General features: G+C 38.1%; 1 protein-coding gene across 3 annotated transcripts in view; it reads right to left on the bottom strand.

Moving 5' to 3' along the window:
- Nucleotides 1–13,046, bottom strand: part of FCHO2 (FCH and mu domain containing endocytic adaptor 2) — a 142,468-nt gene that overhangs the window by 99,690 nt on the left and 29,732 nt on the right. For all 3 annotated transcript variants that reach the window (XM_072606317.1, XM_072606318.1, XM_072606316.1), the window contains exons 3-5: nt 10,919–10,993; nt 7,221–7,362; nt 6,979–7,131 (exon numbers count right to left, since the gene is read on the bottom strand). In XM_072606317.1, coding sequence (XP_072462418.1) covers nt 6,979–7,131; nt 7,221–7,362; nt 10,919–10,993 — 370 coding nt within the window. The remainder of the gene's footprint in view (nt 1–6,978; nt 7,132–7,220; nt 7,363–10,918; nt 10,994–13,046) is intronic.

Raw genomic sequence — 13,046 nt, 5'->3', positions numbered from 1 at the left:
TATATTTAATTTATTTATATTATTTAATATATATTTATATAATACATAAATACATAATAATTCAAGAATGTTTTTATAAAGGAAAAGAGATGCCTGGAGGAAAAAGCTAGAAAAGAAATGAGAGCTAAGGAATAAAGACATTAAGAGAAGAGCACATAACAACAAGAGGCACAAATCTCAGAGCAGAACAAAGATGAGGAAACAATGTAACAACCATCAGACTATCAGACGGAGAGACGTGTCCAAAACAGGGAAGAAAAGAAGCTCGGTGCAACGTCCCAAGAGATCAAAGAGAAGCGCCTGCCTCTCAGCGCCAGGGAGCAGAGTGCCCGTCACCTCCTGAGAAATCCCAAGCTGAAGCTCCCATTGCCAGATCCCAGAACTTCCAAAGAACAAACCCTGCGAGCGCCAGAGAGAACTCAGCTCCCAGTGAGCCACAGTCAGAATCACGCATGTGGAAGCGGCCATTGAAAGGAGAGGACAGCTGGGAGTGTCCCACTCCAAGAAGGCGAATGATAAAGGTTTACAACCAAGAATATTTTACCAGCCAAAATGAGTATGATCATAAAAGGGGAGGAAGAAAATCAACTTTGAAGGTGAAACAGGCAGCGAGGCGGTACTGTGTGGACAGAGAGCTCCAGGCCTGTGGTCAGGGAGATTTGAGTTCAAATTTGGTCTGAGACATTTAATCCTTGTATAACCTCGAGCACATCGCTGAATCAGTTTACCTCCATTTTGCTGTCTGTAAAATGAAGATAATGACAGCACCTCCCTTCCAGGGTCGTCGTAAGGCTCAAATGAGGTAACAGTGGTAAAGCACTTAGCACAGTGCTCAGCACACAGTAAATGCTCTGGTAATGCCAGATATCATTTCAGATATCATCGTCGTCATTAAATGAATGAACTTTCAAACGTTCCTGATAAAAAGACCTGAGCTGCCAAAGGATTCTGAAGGGTAAAGACAGGAGCTAGAACAAAAATTAAAAAGGGCTAACCAAGAATAAACTGCCTACATTCTAATATGGGGAGAGGATACACATGTCCCTTTTCAAGGGTCATAGTGGGGTCCAATCGCACAGAAGGCCTAGGAAGAGTTCTGTTATGTCATGATGATCTTGAGAGGTGAACAGAAAGGGAGGCTAAGAGAAATGAACTTTAGGGAGGGGGGAAGGATGAAAAATGTATCTCACATAGTCCAGGTTCATAAGCATAAGTCTATACAAACAAGGAAGGGATGAGTGCTGACACTTGTGCCTCACTCTCATTTGAACACACACACACACACACACACACACACACACACACAAAATTGGGTATATTTCACTCAAATGGAAAACAAGAAAGAAATGGGAAGAAGGGGAAGAAGGGCAGATTAAGGGAGTGATTAGACATCTACCAACTAATAAATAAGCTGAATAAGTCATGGTATATAATTGTGAAGGAACACCACTGTGCTGTAAAAATGGAAATGGATGGCTTCTTGGGAAGACTTGTATGAACTGACGGAGAGTGAAGTGAACAGTAGAATAATTTATGAAATGACAAAATATTTTAATGAAAAACAACTTTGAAAGACTCAGAATCCTGAGGGAGATAACATACACGTTTATGCAAGCATGCAACATGTGTTTATTTGGACATGGCCAATGTGGAAATTTGTTTTGAGTATTTTTTCTTTTCTCCAATTCACTCCTGACTCAGGACTTCTCTGCCTCTACCCTACTTTCCTTCTCACCCTGGAGATGCTTCCATTCCAGTAGCCCTGTACTCCCGATGGCAAGTTCCAATTCACCATCTACATATGAATAAGTGCTCATGTTCATTTCTCTCTCAGCTCTGCTCCTGCCTCTCCAGATTTTTTACATTTATAAGAAGAATTTTGTTACCCTTGATGGCAGGGAAGGTGCATGGAGGGGTGTAAGAATAGGTAGATTTTTGATGACTGAAAAACTAAAATTTAATTTAAAAGAACAAAGCAGAATTATTTGTTGTAGCAAAGAGCTAAAAATAAAAATAAGTTGGGGTAGGACTGAACAAATTGTGTTATATGAAAATGTGATAGAATATTATATTGTGTCATAAGAAACAGGGACAAAGATTCAAAGAAATCTGGGCGGACTCATATGAATTAATGGAAAGTAAGGTTATCAGAAGCAAGAGAACAATTTATATTATGACTATGTCATAAATGAAAAAAAACTGTGAGAGAATTGAGAACTATGATAGATACAATGACCAAAAATGACTCCAGGGACTAATGATGAATCATACTTCTTGGCAGAGAGGTGAAGAAAGAGACCTACATTTTTAGACACGGTCAATGCTAGATTATTCTCATTAGTTATGAGCTTTTTTGGGGGGGAGGGGACACTTATGAAGAGGAGTTAAGGGACGTTAACACTAAAACAAACAAAAAATCCTTAAGTGATAGTGATACCTCCCCGCCCCGGCCCCGCAAAAAAAAGCCACACATACAGGAAAGAGAAGTTTGAAAACGGACTTACATAGATAAACAGGGCAAAACTGGAACTATCATAATAAATATAATATATACTTCAAAAAAAAGTTGTAGGATTCCCCAATTGATAAATGGTCAAAGGATATGAAAAGGCAGTTTTCAGAGGAAGAAATTAAAGCTATCCATAGTCATATGAAAAAATGCTCTAAATCTCTTTTGATTAGAGAGATGCAAATCAAAACAACTCTGAGGTACCACATCACACCTATAAAATTGGCAAATATGACAGAACAAGAAAATGATAAATGTTGGAGAAGATGTGGGAGAGTTGGAGCACTAATTCATTGTTGGTGGAACTGTGAGCTGATCCAACCATTCCGGAAAGCAATTTGGAACTATGCCCAAAGGGCTACAAAAATGTGCATACCCTTTGACCCAGCAATATCGCTTCTAGGGCTGTATCCCAAAGAGATCATAAAAATGGGAAAGGGTTCCACATGTACAAAAATATTTACAGCAGCTCTCTTTGTGGTGACCAAGAACTGGAAATCAAGGGAATGCCCAACAATTGGGGAATGGCTGAACAAGTTGTGGTATATGAATGTAACGCAATACTATTGGACTATAAGAAATGATGAACAGGAAGACTTCAGAGAGGCCTGAAGGACTTATATGATCTGATGCTGAGTGAAAGGAGCAGAACCAGGAGAACTTTGTGCACAGCAACGACCACTGTGTGCAAGGGTTTTTTCTGGTAGACTTGGAACTTCATTGCAATGCAAGGACGTAAAAAAAAAAAATAATTCCCAGTGGTCTTCTAAGGCAAAATGCCTTCCACATCCAGAGAAATAACTATGGAATTCAATCACAGAATGGAGCAGATCATTTGCATGTGTGTGTGTGTGTGTGTGTGTGTGTGTGTGTGTGTGTGTGTGTGTATTATGTTTTGGTTTGTTATATGATTTCTCCCATTTATTTTAGACACAGCATGACTATAATGAAAATGTATTCAATAGGAATGTATGTGTAGATCCTACATAGAACTGCATGCCATCTTGAGGAGGGAGGGTGGTGTGGGGGGCAGGTAGGGGGAAAAAAAAATCTAAGTTTTATGGTAGTGATTGTAGAGCATTAAAAATAAATAAAATGAATATAAAAAAATAAATGAACTATCAAAAAAAAAGTTGTAGGGGTTAAGCAGGGCTGCTGCAGTCGCTGAGCAGACACAGGAGAAGAGTTTTCTAATCATTAGCATTTACTCATCTAACATGTATTTTTTTAGACATTAAGTTGGCCTCAGGATATTTTATTATGTTTTTTCTTTTCACTCAATCTATGAAATAGTAACTGATAATGCTTTTTCTCCACGTCTTTCATTCTGAGAGGTATGCTGACTACAAGATACATGTGCTGACATTTAACAGACTCACAATTCTTTAGTCCTGGAGAAAATGAAATTTTATTCAATGGGTGAGATGTACCATGTTCCTTTTGTGTTCTGAATCAAAAAATTGCTCTTTGAAATAAAATCAGCTATAAACTATACAGAGGATTATGCAACATTATGAAATGAAGGGAGGTGATGCAGGAGATTGAATGCTGGCTGTGGAAGACTCAAGTTCAAATCCAGACTCCACCCTAAACAAGTATCTTAAACTCTCAGCCTGTGTTTCCAAATAGGAATAATAATAACACCTACCACTCAGGGTTACTGTGAGGACAGAATGAGAAAACACGTGTAAAATGCTATAAAACCTTAAATTAGCATTATGTAATTTTAGCTTTTATTTTCCTCAGACAGGCATTCTTCAAAGTACAAAACTAATCTCAGCTAACTGATTTTCTTTAGAATCCTTTGTTAATTCTATTACAATGTGCGGCTGGGCACACTTTTTTTACCATGAACCTGGCATTGCTGTTTTTTTTCCTGTGGAAGAAAAACAAAGACTCACAAGTAATGACACATACATACAGTGTGTACAGGGGACTTTCAAGGTATCTTTTAAATACGAAAGGCTGAGGGCAGCCTGGATTTCTGGGAATTGTTTGAAAAGTTAAGTGACACATAAGTGTAAGATCACATTTATTACTTAAGCACCGTCACCTGTAGTATCTTATTTGATCCGCACAATAACCCCACAGAGTAGGTGATTTTATTCTCATTACTGACCATCACCCTGTTGACTCATACTGAGCTTGCAGTCCACTAAAACCCCAACCTTCTTTTCAGACAAACCACTGTCTACCTGCCTCCCCACTTATTCTTCCAGATCCGGAAATCAGTAGCACAGGCTTTCCATTATATTGGATTAACAGCCAAAGCAGCACAGTAGATGCTACCGTAGAGCCCGAGTATCCAAGGGCAGAAAAAGCAAGGAAGCGTAGTGGAGGAGTCAGGAGAGACCTGGGTTCGAATCTCCATTCTGACGCTGCCTGTGTGACCTTTCTGACAAGTGATATTACTAAAGTGCACATTTATCTTCATCACTGCCCTGCTCCACAAATTTCAGTGGCTCCCTATTTCCTTTAGAATCAAATACACTCTTTAATTGGCACTTCCATATTCTAGGTTCTTTATATATTACTCCCCTTCTGTACTCTTTGGTCTGGCTGAACTGACCCTTAGGCTTAGAATCTTCTTATCTCTTAGAATCCCTAGCTTCCTTCCAAATTCATCTTATATAGCACCCATGTGAAATCTTTCCTGATCCCCCAGTGCACTCACCCCCCAAGCCCTTTACCCACTGCTTTTTACAAGATTAACTCCTTAGATTCTGGGATTCTCTGTCTCTCTCACAGCCTGGCACCAGATGGTGGGGCTTTAATAAATGCTTTTTATTAATAGATATTTGAAATAGTTTTAGAAGTGCTAACAATTGCAATCAAGATAAGAAGAAGAAATTAAAGGCATAAATATCCTCAAATAAGTGCTTAATACCTATTCACAGAGGACTTGATTTTAGCCTCAGTGTTAGCCAAGAAACTAATCCAAATATTTTCAGTAAATCATCACAGACAGACCTAAGAGGAAAACTTCCTATTAGCATAAGTAGTTCATTTGTTACTACTGTCTTTGATCTAGCATGTTCCCTACATGAACTTCTTTATATATGCTGATGTGCTGTCTGTACATTCACCTCAATGCCCTCCTTTGACAAATACTTGCACTGTCCTCCCAACACTTCCTCCCACCCCCATATTTGTGAATGTGGCCTCTTCTCCTCTCTCCTGTTATGCAGGGCGGTGGACTGGGAAGAGCATGGAATCTGAAGTCAGGAAAGATTTGGGTTTCAACTCCCACATCGTAAAGGTTGGAAAAAATGAGTGGAAGTTGCATATTTAGGCTTGCTATTTCTTAAGCGTTAAAGCTGTCCTAAGGTAGAAGAGGATGCCTCTGGAGGCAGGAGGGTTTCCTCTCCTCAAAGTCAAGAAGCATTTATTAAGCCCCTAAGACATGCCAAGAACTGTGCTAAGTGCTGGAATTTTAAAGAAAAGATGACATCCCCAACCTCAAGTTGCTCCTGGAGGCCTTCAAGGCAAGACTGAACAATGATTTGTCAGGGATGTTGTAGAGAGGATCCTGAGGAATAGATTAGACCAGCTCAGGAGGTCCCTTCTAATTCTGTAATTCTGAGTCCTGCTTCTGATACTTGCTGTCTGTGTCACTTAACCTCTGACCCTCCCTTCATCTGAAAAAACAAAACCATACAGCCTGCAGTGCCCAGCTGGCACAGTTATTGTGAAGACCAAAGGCGATCAAGTCTGGACTGTGCTTCAGAGCTCCAAAGGGCTTTCTCGATTTCAGCTGTCATCATTATTACTGTTGCTGCTGTGACAGACATTCCCGTGGCACCAACAAATACTGGAAATACTTGGCAAAAAATGCTTTTTTTTCCCCAATGAATGTTATTAGCATTCTTTCCTCTTCAAAGTTACCTAACCTTCAACAGTTGTCATCAGCCTAAGGGCCAACCATGACTCCAGAGGTACCAGGATGAAGCATACCAGAGAGGTGATGATCTCAGGGTCCAGATCAGGACATAGTTTTGGGACATGGTCAATGCAGAAATTAGTTTTGCTCTACTATCTTTACTTGGTTTCTTAGGTGATGTTGTTTTCCCTCAGTGAGAGGGAAGTGGGAGAGTGGATTTTTACTAATTGGAAAAAAAATGTGATTTAATTAAAAAAAAGCTACCCCCCCAAAAAAAGTTGTACCCAACAGAGATTCACAGTGTCATGCACAATCCCCTATTCTTAATTACATTAAGAAATACTCATATTTATTGATGATGGTCAGGTTCATTTTTTTTTTAACATATGCTTTTAAAAAGTTCAAAATTTCAGATACAATCTTCTATACTGTTTATTTAAATGCTGAATTTGACTAAGTTCATAATAAAAAATGTAAAATAAAAGATATGCATAAAAATAGCATAGAATATGAGACACACTGATGATATCATGCATCCATCGAAGTATCAAAGAAACAACAAAATTTTAAAGCCACTTATTTTAACTACCTTTTCTATTTCTCTCTGTGTAGCTCCTTCTTTTTTCAAACGTTCTTGTTCCAGACACTTGGCATTGTAATTTTCCTTGGATTTTTGGAGGCCCTGAGTTATACTCTGAATATTTTGTACAGCTTCTAGAGTTCCTGCAACTTCTTCCTTAGTCTGTTAAACAACAAGTAATTCATCAAAATGATATAATAACAGGAAAACAATATTTGACAATATATTCTTTGGTAAGAGAAAAGAGATACCTTTTTGTGAGCTCTTACTTGTTCTTCTCCATACTTCTGTACTTCCTTTATTAGTTCTTGTAACTTTCGAACAAGCTCCAAGTGGCAGCTTGCTAATTTTTCTGTTGATGACTTAAATACATCCCACACAGGTGCAAAGGTTCTAGAAAAAAAATCACAAATAATCACTGATATAGTTAGGTCTACATAAATCTTAATTTTTTATTACTATTTTTCCTCAATTTTAGCAGATATTAATTCAAAATAAGCATGAAAACATTCTAAAGGTTAACTTAAGCTACCTGATCATTTAACTATTTTCCTCTCTCTGACCTACTCCTGCCTCTGGACTTCTCCATCTCTACCCCATCTGTCATCTCACTCTGGAGATGCTTCCATCCCTGTAACCCTGTACTCCAAATGGTGTGTTCCTCCTGACCACAATCTACATGTACTCATGCTCATTTCTCTCCCAGCTCTGCTCCTGCCTCTTCACTTTTATATCCTCTCCTTCACCACCCCTTCCTCACCACCCCCCCACACACAAAGGGGCAGAAATGATCCTCATGGCCTCAGGTGTTTACAGATCAATTCCCAAAGTTCACATCGTAATAAAGCAAGCTAGAGATCTCCAAAACAGAAGGTAATTGTGGTCTTACAGGTATCTCTGAGACTTGCTAGAAGATCTGACAGTACAATGAAAAGAGCACTGGATTTGAAGTTGGCTACTACTTAGTAACTCAATGACCATGCACAAGTCCCTTAACCTCCCTAAGCTTCAGTCTGCTCATTTTTAAAATGTAGGGGCTGGTAGACAACCTCTAAGGCCCCTTCCAACTCTAAAGCTGTGACCCTATAATTCATGACAGTCCACAGTAATGGAAGGTATAAAATATTATGAAAAAAGAAGAGATTAAATAGGAGAAGCAGAGCAGCAACACATCCATCTGTATAGAAAACCATGAACCTGAAAAGAAAAGCACTGTAGAAAACATCTGAGTGAGGACCAAAGGAAGAAGGAAAAAAATGATTCTGTTATAAGAGTACAAGTCAAACTGCAGGCCAACCTGAACGAAGAAGTTCAATACAGGCAAGTGTAGAAGTCTTTACTCAGGTTTTTTGGAAAAAACAACTACATAAATACAGGACGAGGCAAGACGTAACCAAATACATCTAATGGGAAAAGAAACAGAGGTTCTGTGGAATACAGATGCAGTGTGAGTTAGTCATGTCTGTAGCTCTGCAGCAGCAAGCAAAGCAAATGCCCTTTTAGGCTACACTAAAGGAAACAAAAAAGGGGTTCAGAGCAAGAAGGGAAATATATATGTACTCTGCTAAAGCAGCACCTAATGGCATCTCCAGTAATTTGTTCCTGATGCTACATTTCTGAAGGGATAGCATGGTAAGAACACATGCAAAATGGCTATCGTATGTCTTTCTTTCTCAATGGGGGTGGGAAGGGGGGAGAAATTAGAAATGAAAAATAAAATTTTTTTTAAAGAATACTGCCTTTCAGTCAAATAAAGAGAAAGTAAGTTTTGTTTTAATTGATTTTTTAAAAATTATGGCGGAACAATTTAAGTCTCTTTAGGAAAATCTAAAGATCATTCTATATTCTTTGCATGTACCCATAACAACATCTCACTATAAAACTTATGTATACAAACTGTTTAATAAAAGTAGGAAATACCAAATGCCTGGTTCATTTCAAATCTATTAACTGATTTAAATGTTTCCTATCTGAACTGGACAACCTCCAAAAATAAAAACCTTAGGGCATGTATATTCACCCTATTAATCGGAACACAAACTGCCCTCCCCAACCCTCCTCCCCCAACCTGGCTTTGCATAAAACCCGTGGGCAGCCTATAATCACATACTGAGGGTGATAAACACTGAGGAATAAGGTCTCCTCCACAGCAGCAGCAGCAGCAGCAACAGCTTGCCACAACACGCTAAAGGACCCTAAGCCAGACACCAGATACTGGTGCTACAAGGTAAGAGAAGCAAATGCCCCACCATGTCTCCCAGTAATGTCCTGTCCTGTGTCCTTCCTCCTAACCCCTTAGAAAGGGGTTCTTAACCTGTTCTGTGTCATGGACCACTTTGGCAGTCTGCAAAAGCCTATGGGCCATTCTCAGAATAACGCTTTTAAAATCATAAAATAAAATACAGATTGCAAAGAAAATCATTTATATTCAAATAAGGTTACAAAAATATTTTTTAAAAATATGTTCATGGACCTCAGTTTAAGAATCTCTGCTTTAGACATAGAAATCTCACAGAAAAACTCATCAACTCACCTCTCTCTCCTATTTGCCCTAGGCAAGAAAGAACAGGCTATGTGAGTTGTGGCAAGTGGTAGAAAGGGAGTTAATCTCCCTAAAAGGCTTAGCCTTTACTTGCAGAGGAGACTGTACAGAATTCAATATCAATGAAAAAGTAATAAAGGAGAGGGAGATAACAGACCCTACGGATTGTTAGGCTTCCAAACTGCAAATGATTCAGGTACTGCCCGGGATGTAGAATGAGAGGTTGCAGAATGATTCATTTGTATAAGATTTCTCCTTGGCCAGGAACATACAATTTCTCATATTTGCTCACTATTCAAAATTTTCCCACTTTCTTAGATCTTTTTTAACTTGCTATAATGCAAAATTTTGTGGGACAGAAGCTTATTTGCTTTTAGGAAAGAAAAACTACACACCTATCAGACTGGCTAACATGACAAAACAGGAAAATGATAAATGTTGGAGAAGATGTGGGAAACTTGGAACACTAATTCACTGTTGGTGGAGCTGTGAGTTAATCCAAGCATTCTGGAGAGTAATCTGGAACTATACTCAAAAGGTCTATAATACCTCTTCTAGGGCTAGAGATAATAAAAATGGGAAAAGGACTCACATATTTATAGCAAAATATTTATAATATTTATAGCAGCTCTTTTTGTGGAGGCCAAGAACTGGAAATTGAGGGAATGCCCATCAACTGGACAATGGCTGAACAAGCTGTAGTATATGAACGTAATGGAATACTACTGGGCTATAAGAAATGATAAACAGGTGGATTTCAGAAAAACTTGGAAAGATTTATATGAACTGATGCTGAGTGAAGTGAGCAGAACCAGGAGAACTTTGTACACAATAACAGCCACAGTGTGCAATGACTGATTTTGATAGATTTAGCCCTTTCTCAGCAAGGCAAGGACCTAAAATAATTAAAAAGGATTCATGCTGAAAAATGCAATCCACATCCAGAGAAAGAACTATGGAGTCAGAATGCAGAATGAAGCAGACTATTTTCTTTTTTGTTTTGTTTTCTTTCTCATGGTTTCTCCCATTTATTATAATTCTTCTGTGCAACATGACTAATGTGAAAATGTGTTTAATAGGAATCTATTAAATATATCTTATCAGAGTGTATGCCATCTTGGCAAGGGAAGGGGAGAAAATTTAAAACTTATGGAAGTGAATGCTGAAAACTAAAAATATATAAATTAATAAGATGGAGAAAAAAAGAAAAACTACATGCTTCTCCAAAGTGGATTTTGTTTTTACCATAGTAATTTTTCATTGTATACCCATTTTTTTTTTCAATGAGAGCTTATAGAGACATGGCCTATATGCAGGGTTATCAATGTGCAGACATAAAAAATACACTTTACATACAAAGATGCACATAAAATCATGCAAAAAGAGGAACAAACTATATTAACTTACCCAAGTTGTGTATAATTGCTTGCTGATTTTGCTAGTTTTGTCATCGACCTTGAATATGCCTCTTCTATTGTAGCCCTGTTTAAAAAGAAACAAAATTCCCATAACAATACCTACAGCTTAGCGCCCCAAAACTATCAAACTAGAAAACCTCTATTAGTACCAGAGACACTTCAAATGACTACATTAAAAATAAGCCTATTTTTGACCAAGATTTTCTTTTCCAGATTCAAATGCTTTTACAAGCAGATCATATTATAAGGAGCTAATTAATATTCATATCTATTCTAAAGGGATTCGTGGAACCTATAATTAACCACAACATAGTTACCTCTTTTATTTAGTAGCACTCAGTGATTCAACAGGAAACTGAAGGGTGATGCTTATGTTCTCTACTACTGAATCATCACACTAAATCACTTGGTATATCACTTATTAATTCTGCAATGTGCTTTACATACTTTTATTGGTCCTCACAATTCTGATATAGTAGCTCATTATTACACTCATTTCACAGATCAGAAAAGCGAGGACCAGTGATCTACCCCAACTTAAATAATGAATCAGCTCCTGAATTCCAATTACTTTGAAGCTGTATCTACTACCTTCACAAACTAAAATTTATTGTGCTAAAAACTGTGGTTTATACATCTATTCAGTTTAAGTCTCTGGGTTGCTGCTGGGTAAGAAGGGAGCATCAAGGAAAGATATAAGGGAAACTAGTCCTTTCCACAAAGTCAGAGGCCATAACATATAAATTTCCAGAAATGAGCTAGAAAAACCATTTGCCCCCATCAACACGTAGGAACAAAAACTCAATACAAACCTGCTATCTATTTACATGCTTTACTTAAATGACCAATTTCTTTTTAAAGTTTATGCTTCTAAACCACAACAAAGTAGGCATAGCCACCTAAAACTACAATAACATGACAAAATGTTATTATAGTCATAACAGAAAAATGAAACGTAGAGAAATAACTCAAGGATCAAAAGAGTGAAAAGTGAAATTTTATTATCTATACCTTCAAAGAGCTAATACAATTAAAATTAGGGTGTTTTCCATAGATACCTTGACTACAACTTCCTTTCAGTTATCTTCTACTGCTTTGGTTTCTGTGACACCATCCAATCCCAATATCTCCTATACCTTTTTCTGGATCTTGTTCTCCCTGACCTAAATCATAGAGAGATGTTCTAAAAAGAGTAAATCCTAGGCCCTGTTTTCCTTTTCTTTATACTCTCCCCATAGAGAGCACATCCATCCATTTTTCTAACCATCTTCTGAAATCACAGGATTACAAATCTGAGAACTGAAAAGGTTGTTTGTGTTCGTCCTTCGTTGCCGAAGACCATGCCATCAGAGGAATGATGACATGACTTGCCCTTAATTTTGTTTTGAGTGAAGGAGGGCTGTGCAGATCACCAGCCTCACTTCTCCTCCACAGCCATCTGAATCCAGTGACCTGATATTCCTCAGGATGACTGCAGATGGCCCAGGATGCACTGGGAGACCTTGGGCCCTTTAGACCAAGGTCTCTGCAGGTACTCACTTAGGGTGAGGCAACACCCATTCATTGAATAGGACTGTTTAAGAAGTAGCCAGGGCATGGTCCCTTTAATGAGGTCAAGAAAAACAAAGATACCAGGCTGGGGAGTGGTGACTTCAAAGGAAATAGGAGAAGTTTGAAGAGATGATTTAGGTGGAAAGGGAATGATTTCAGTCTCAGGTATACTGAATTTAAGATATCTCTGGGACATCAAGTCTGAAATGTCCAATAGGCAACTGGTGCTGCAGAACTGTTGCTTCAGAGGAGGGACTTGGCTGGATATACATACATCAGAAAGTCATCTTCAAAGATTACAGTTAAACCCATGAGATCTGATGAAGCTCCAAAAGAAAGAATCTTAAAGAAAACTATAGACCAATTTCTCTAATGAATATAGATGCAAAAATTTGAAATAAGATATTAGCAAAAAGAATACATCAACTTATCAGGAGAATAATACATTATGATCAGGTAAGATTTATACTAGAAATGCAGGGCTGGTTCAATATTAGGAAAACTATCAGCATTACTGAACATATCAACAACAAAATTAACAGAAACCACACGATTATCTCAACAGA

This window comes from Notamacropus eugenii, chromosome 4 (genome assembly GCF_028372415.1).
Source record: "Notamacropus eugenii isolate mMacEug1 chromosome 4, mMacEug1.pri_v2, whole genome shotgun sequence".
Classification (NCBI taxonomy): Eukaryota; Metazoa; Chordata; class Mammalia; order Diprotodontia; family Macropodidae; genus Notamacropus; species Notamacropus eugenii.
The sequence above is the reverse complement of the archived record's forward strand: the minus strand, read 5'-3'. Positions and strand labels throughout refer to the sequence as shown.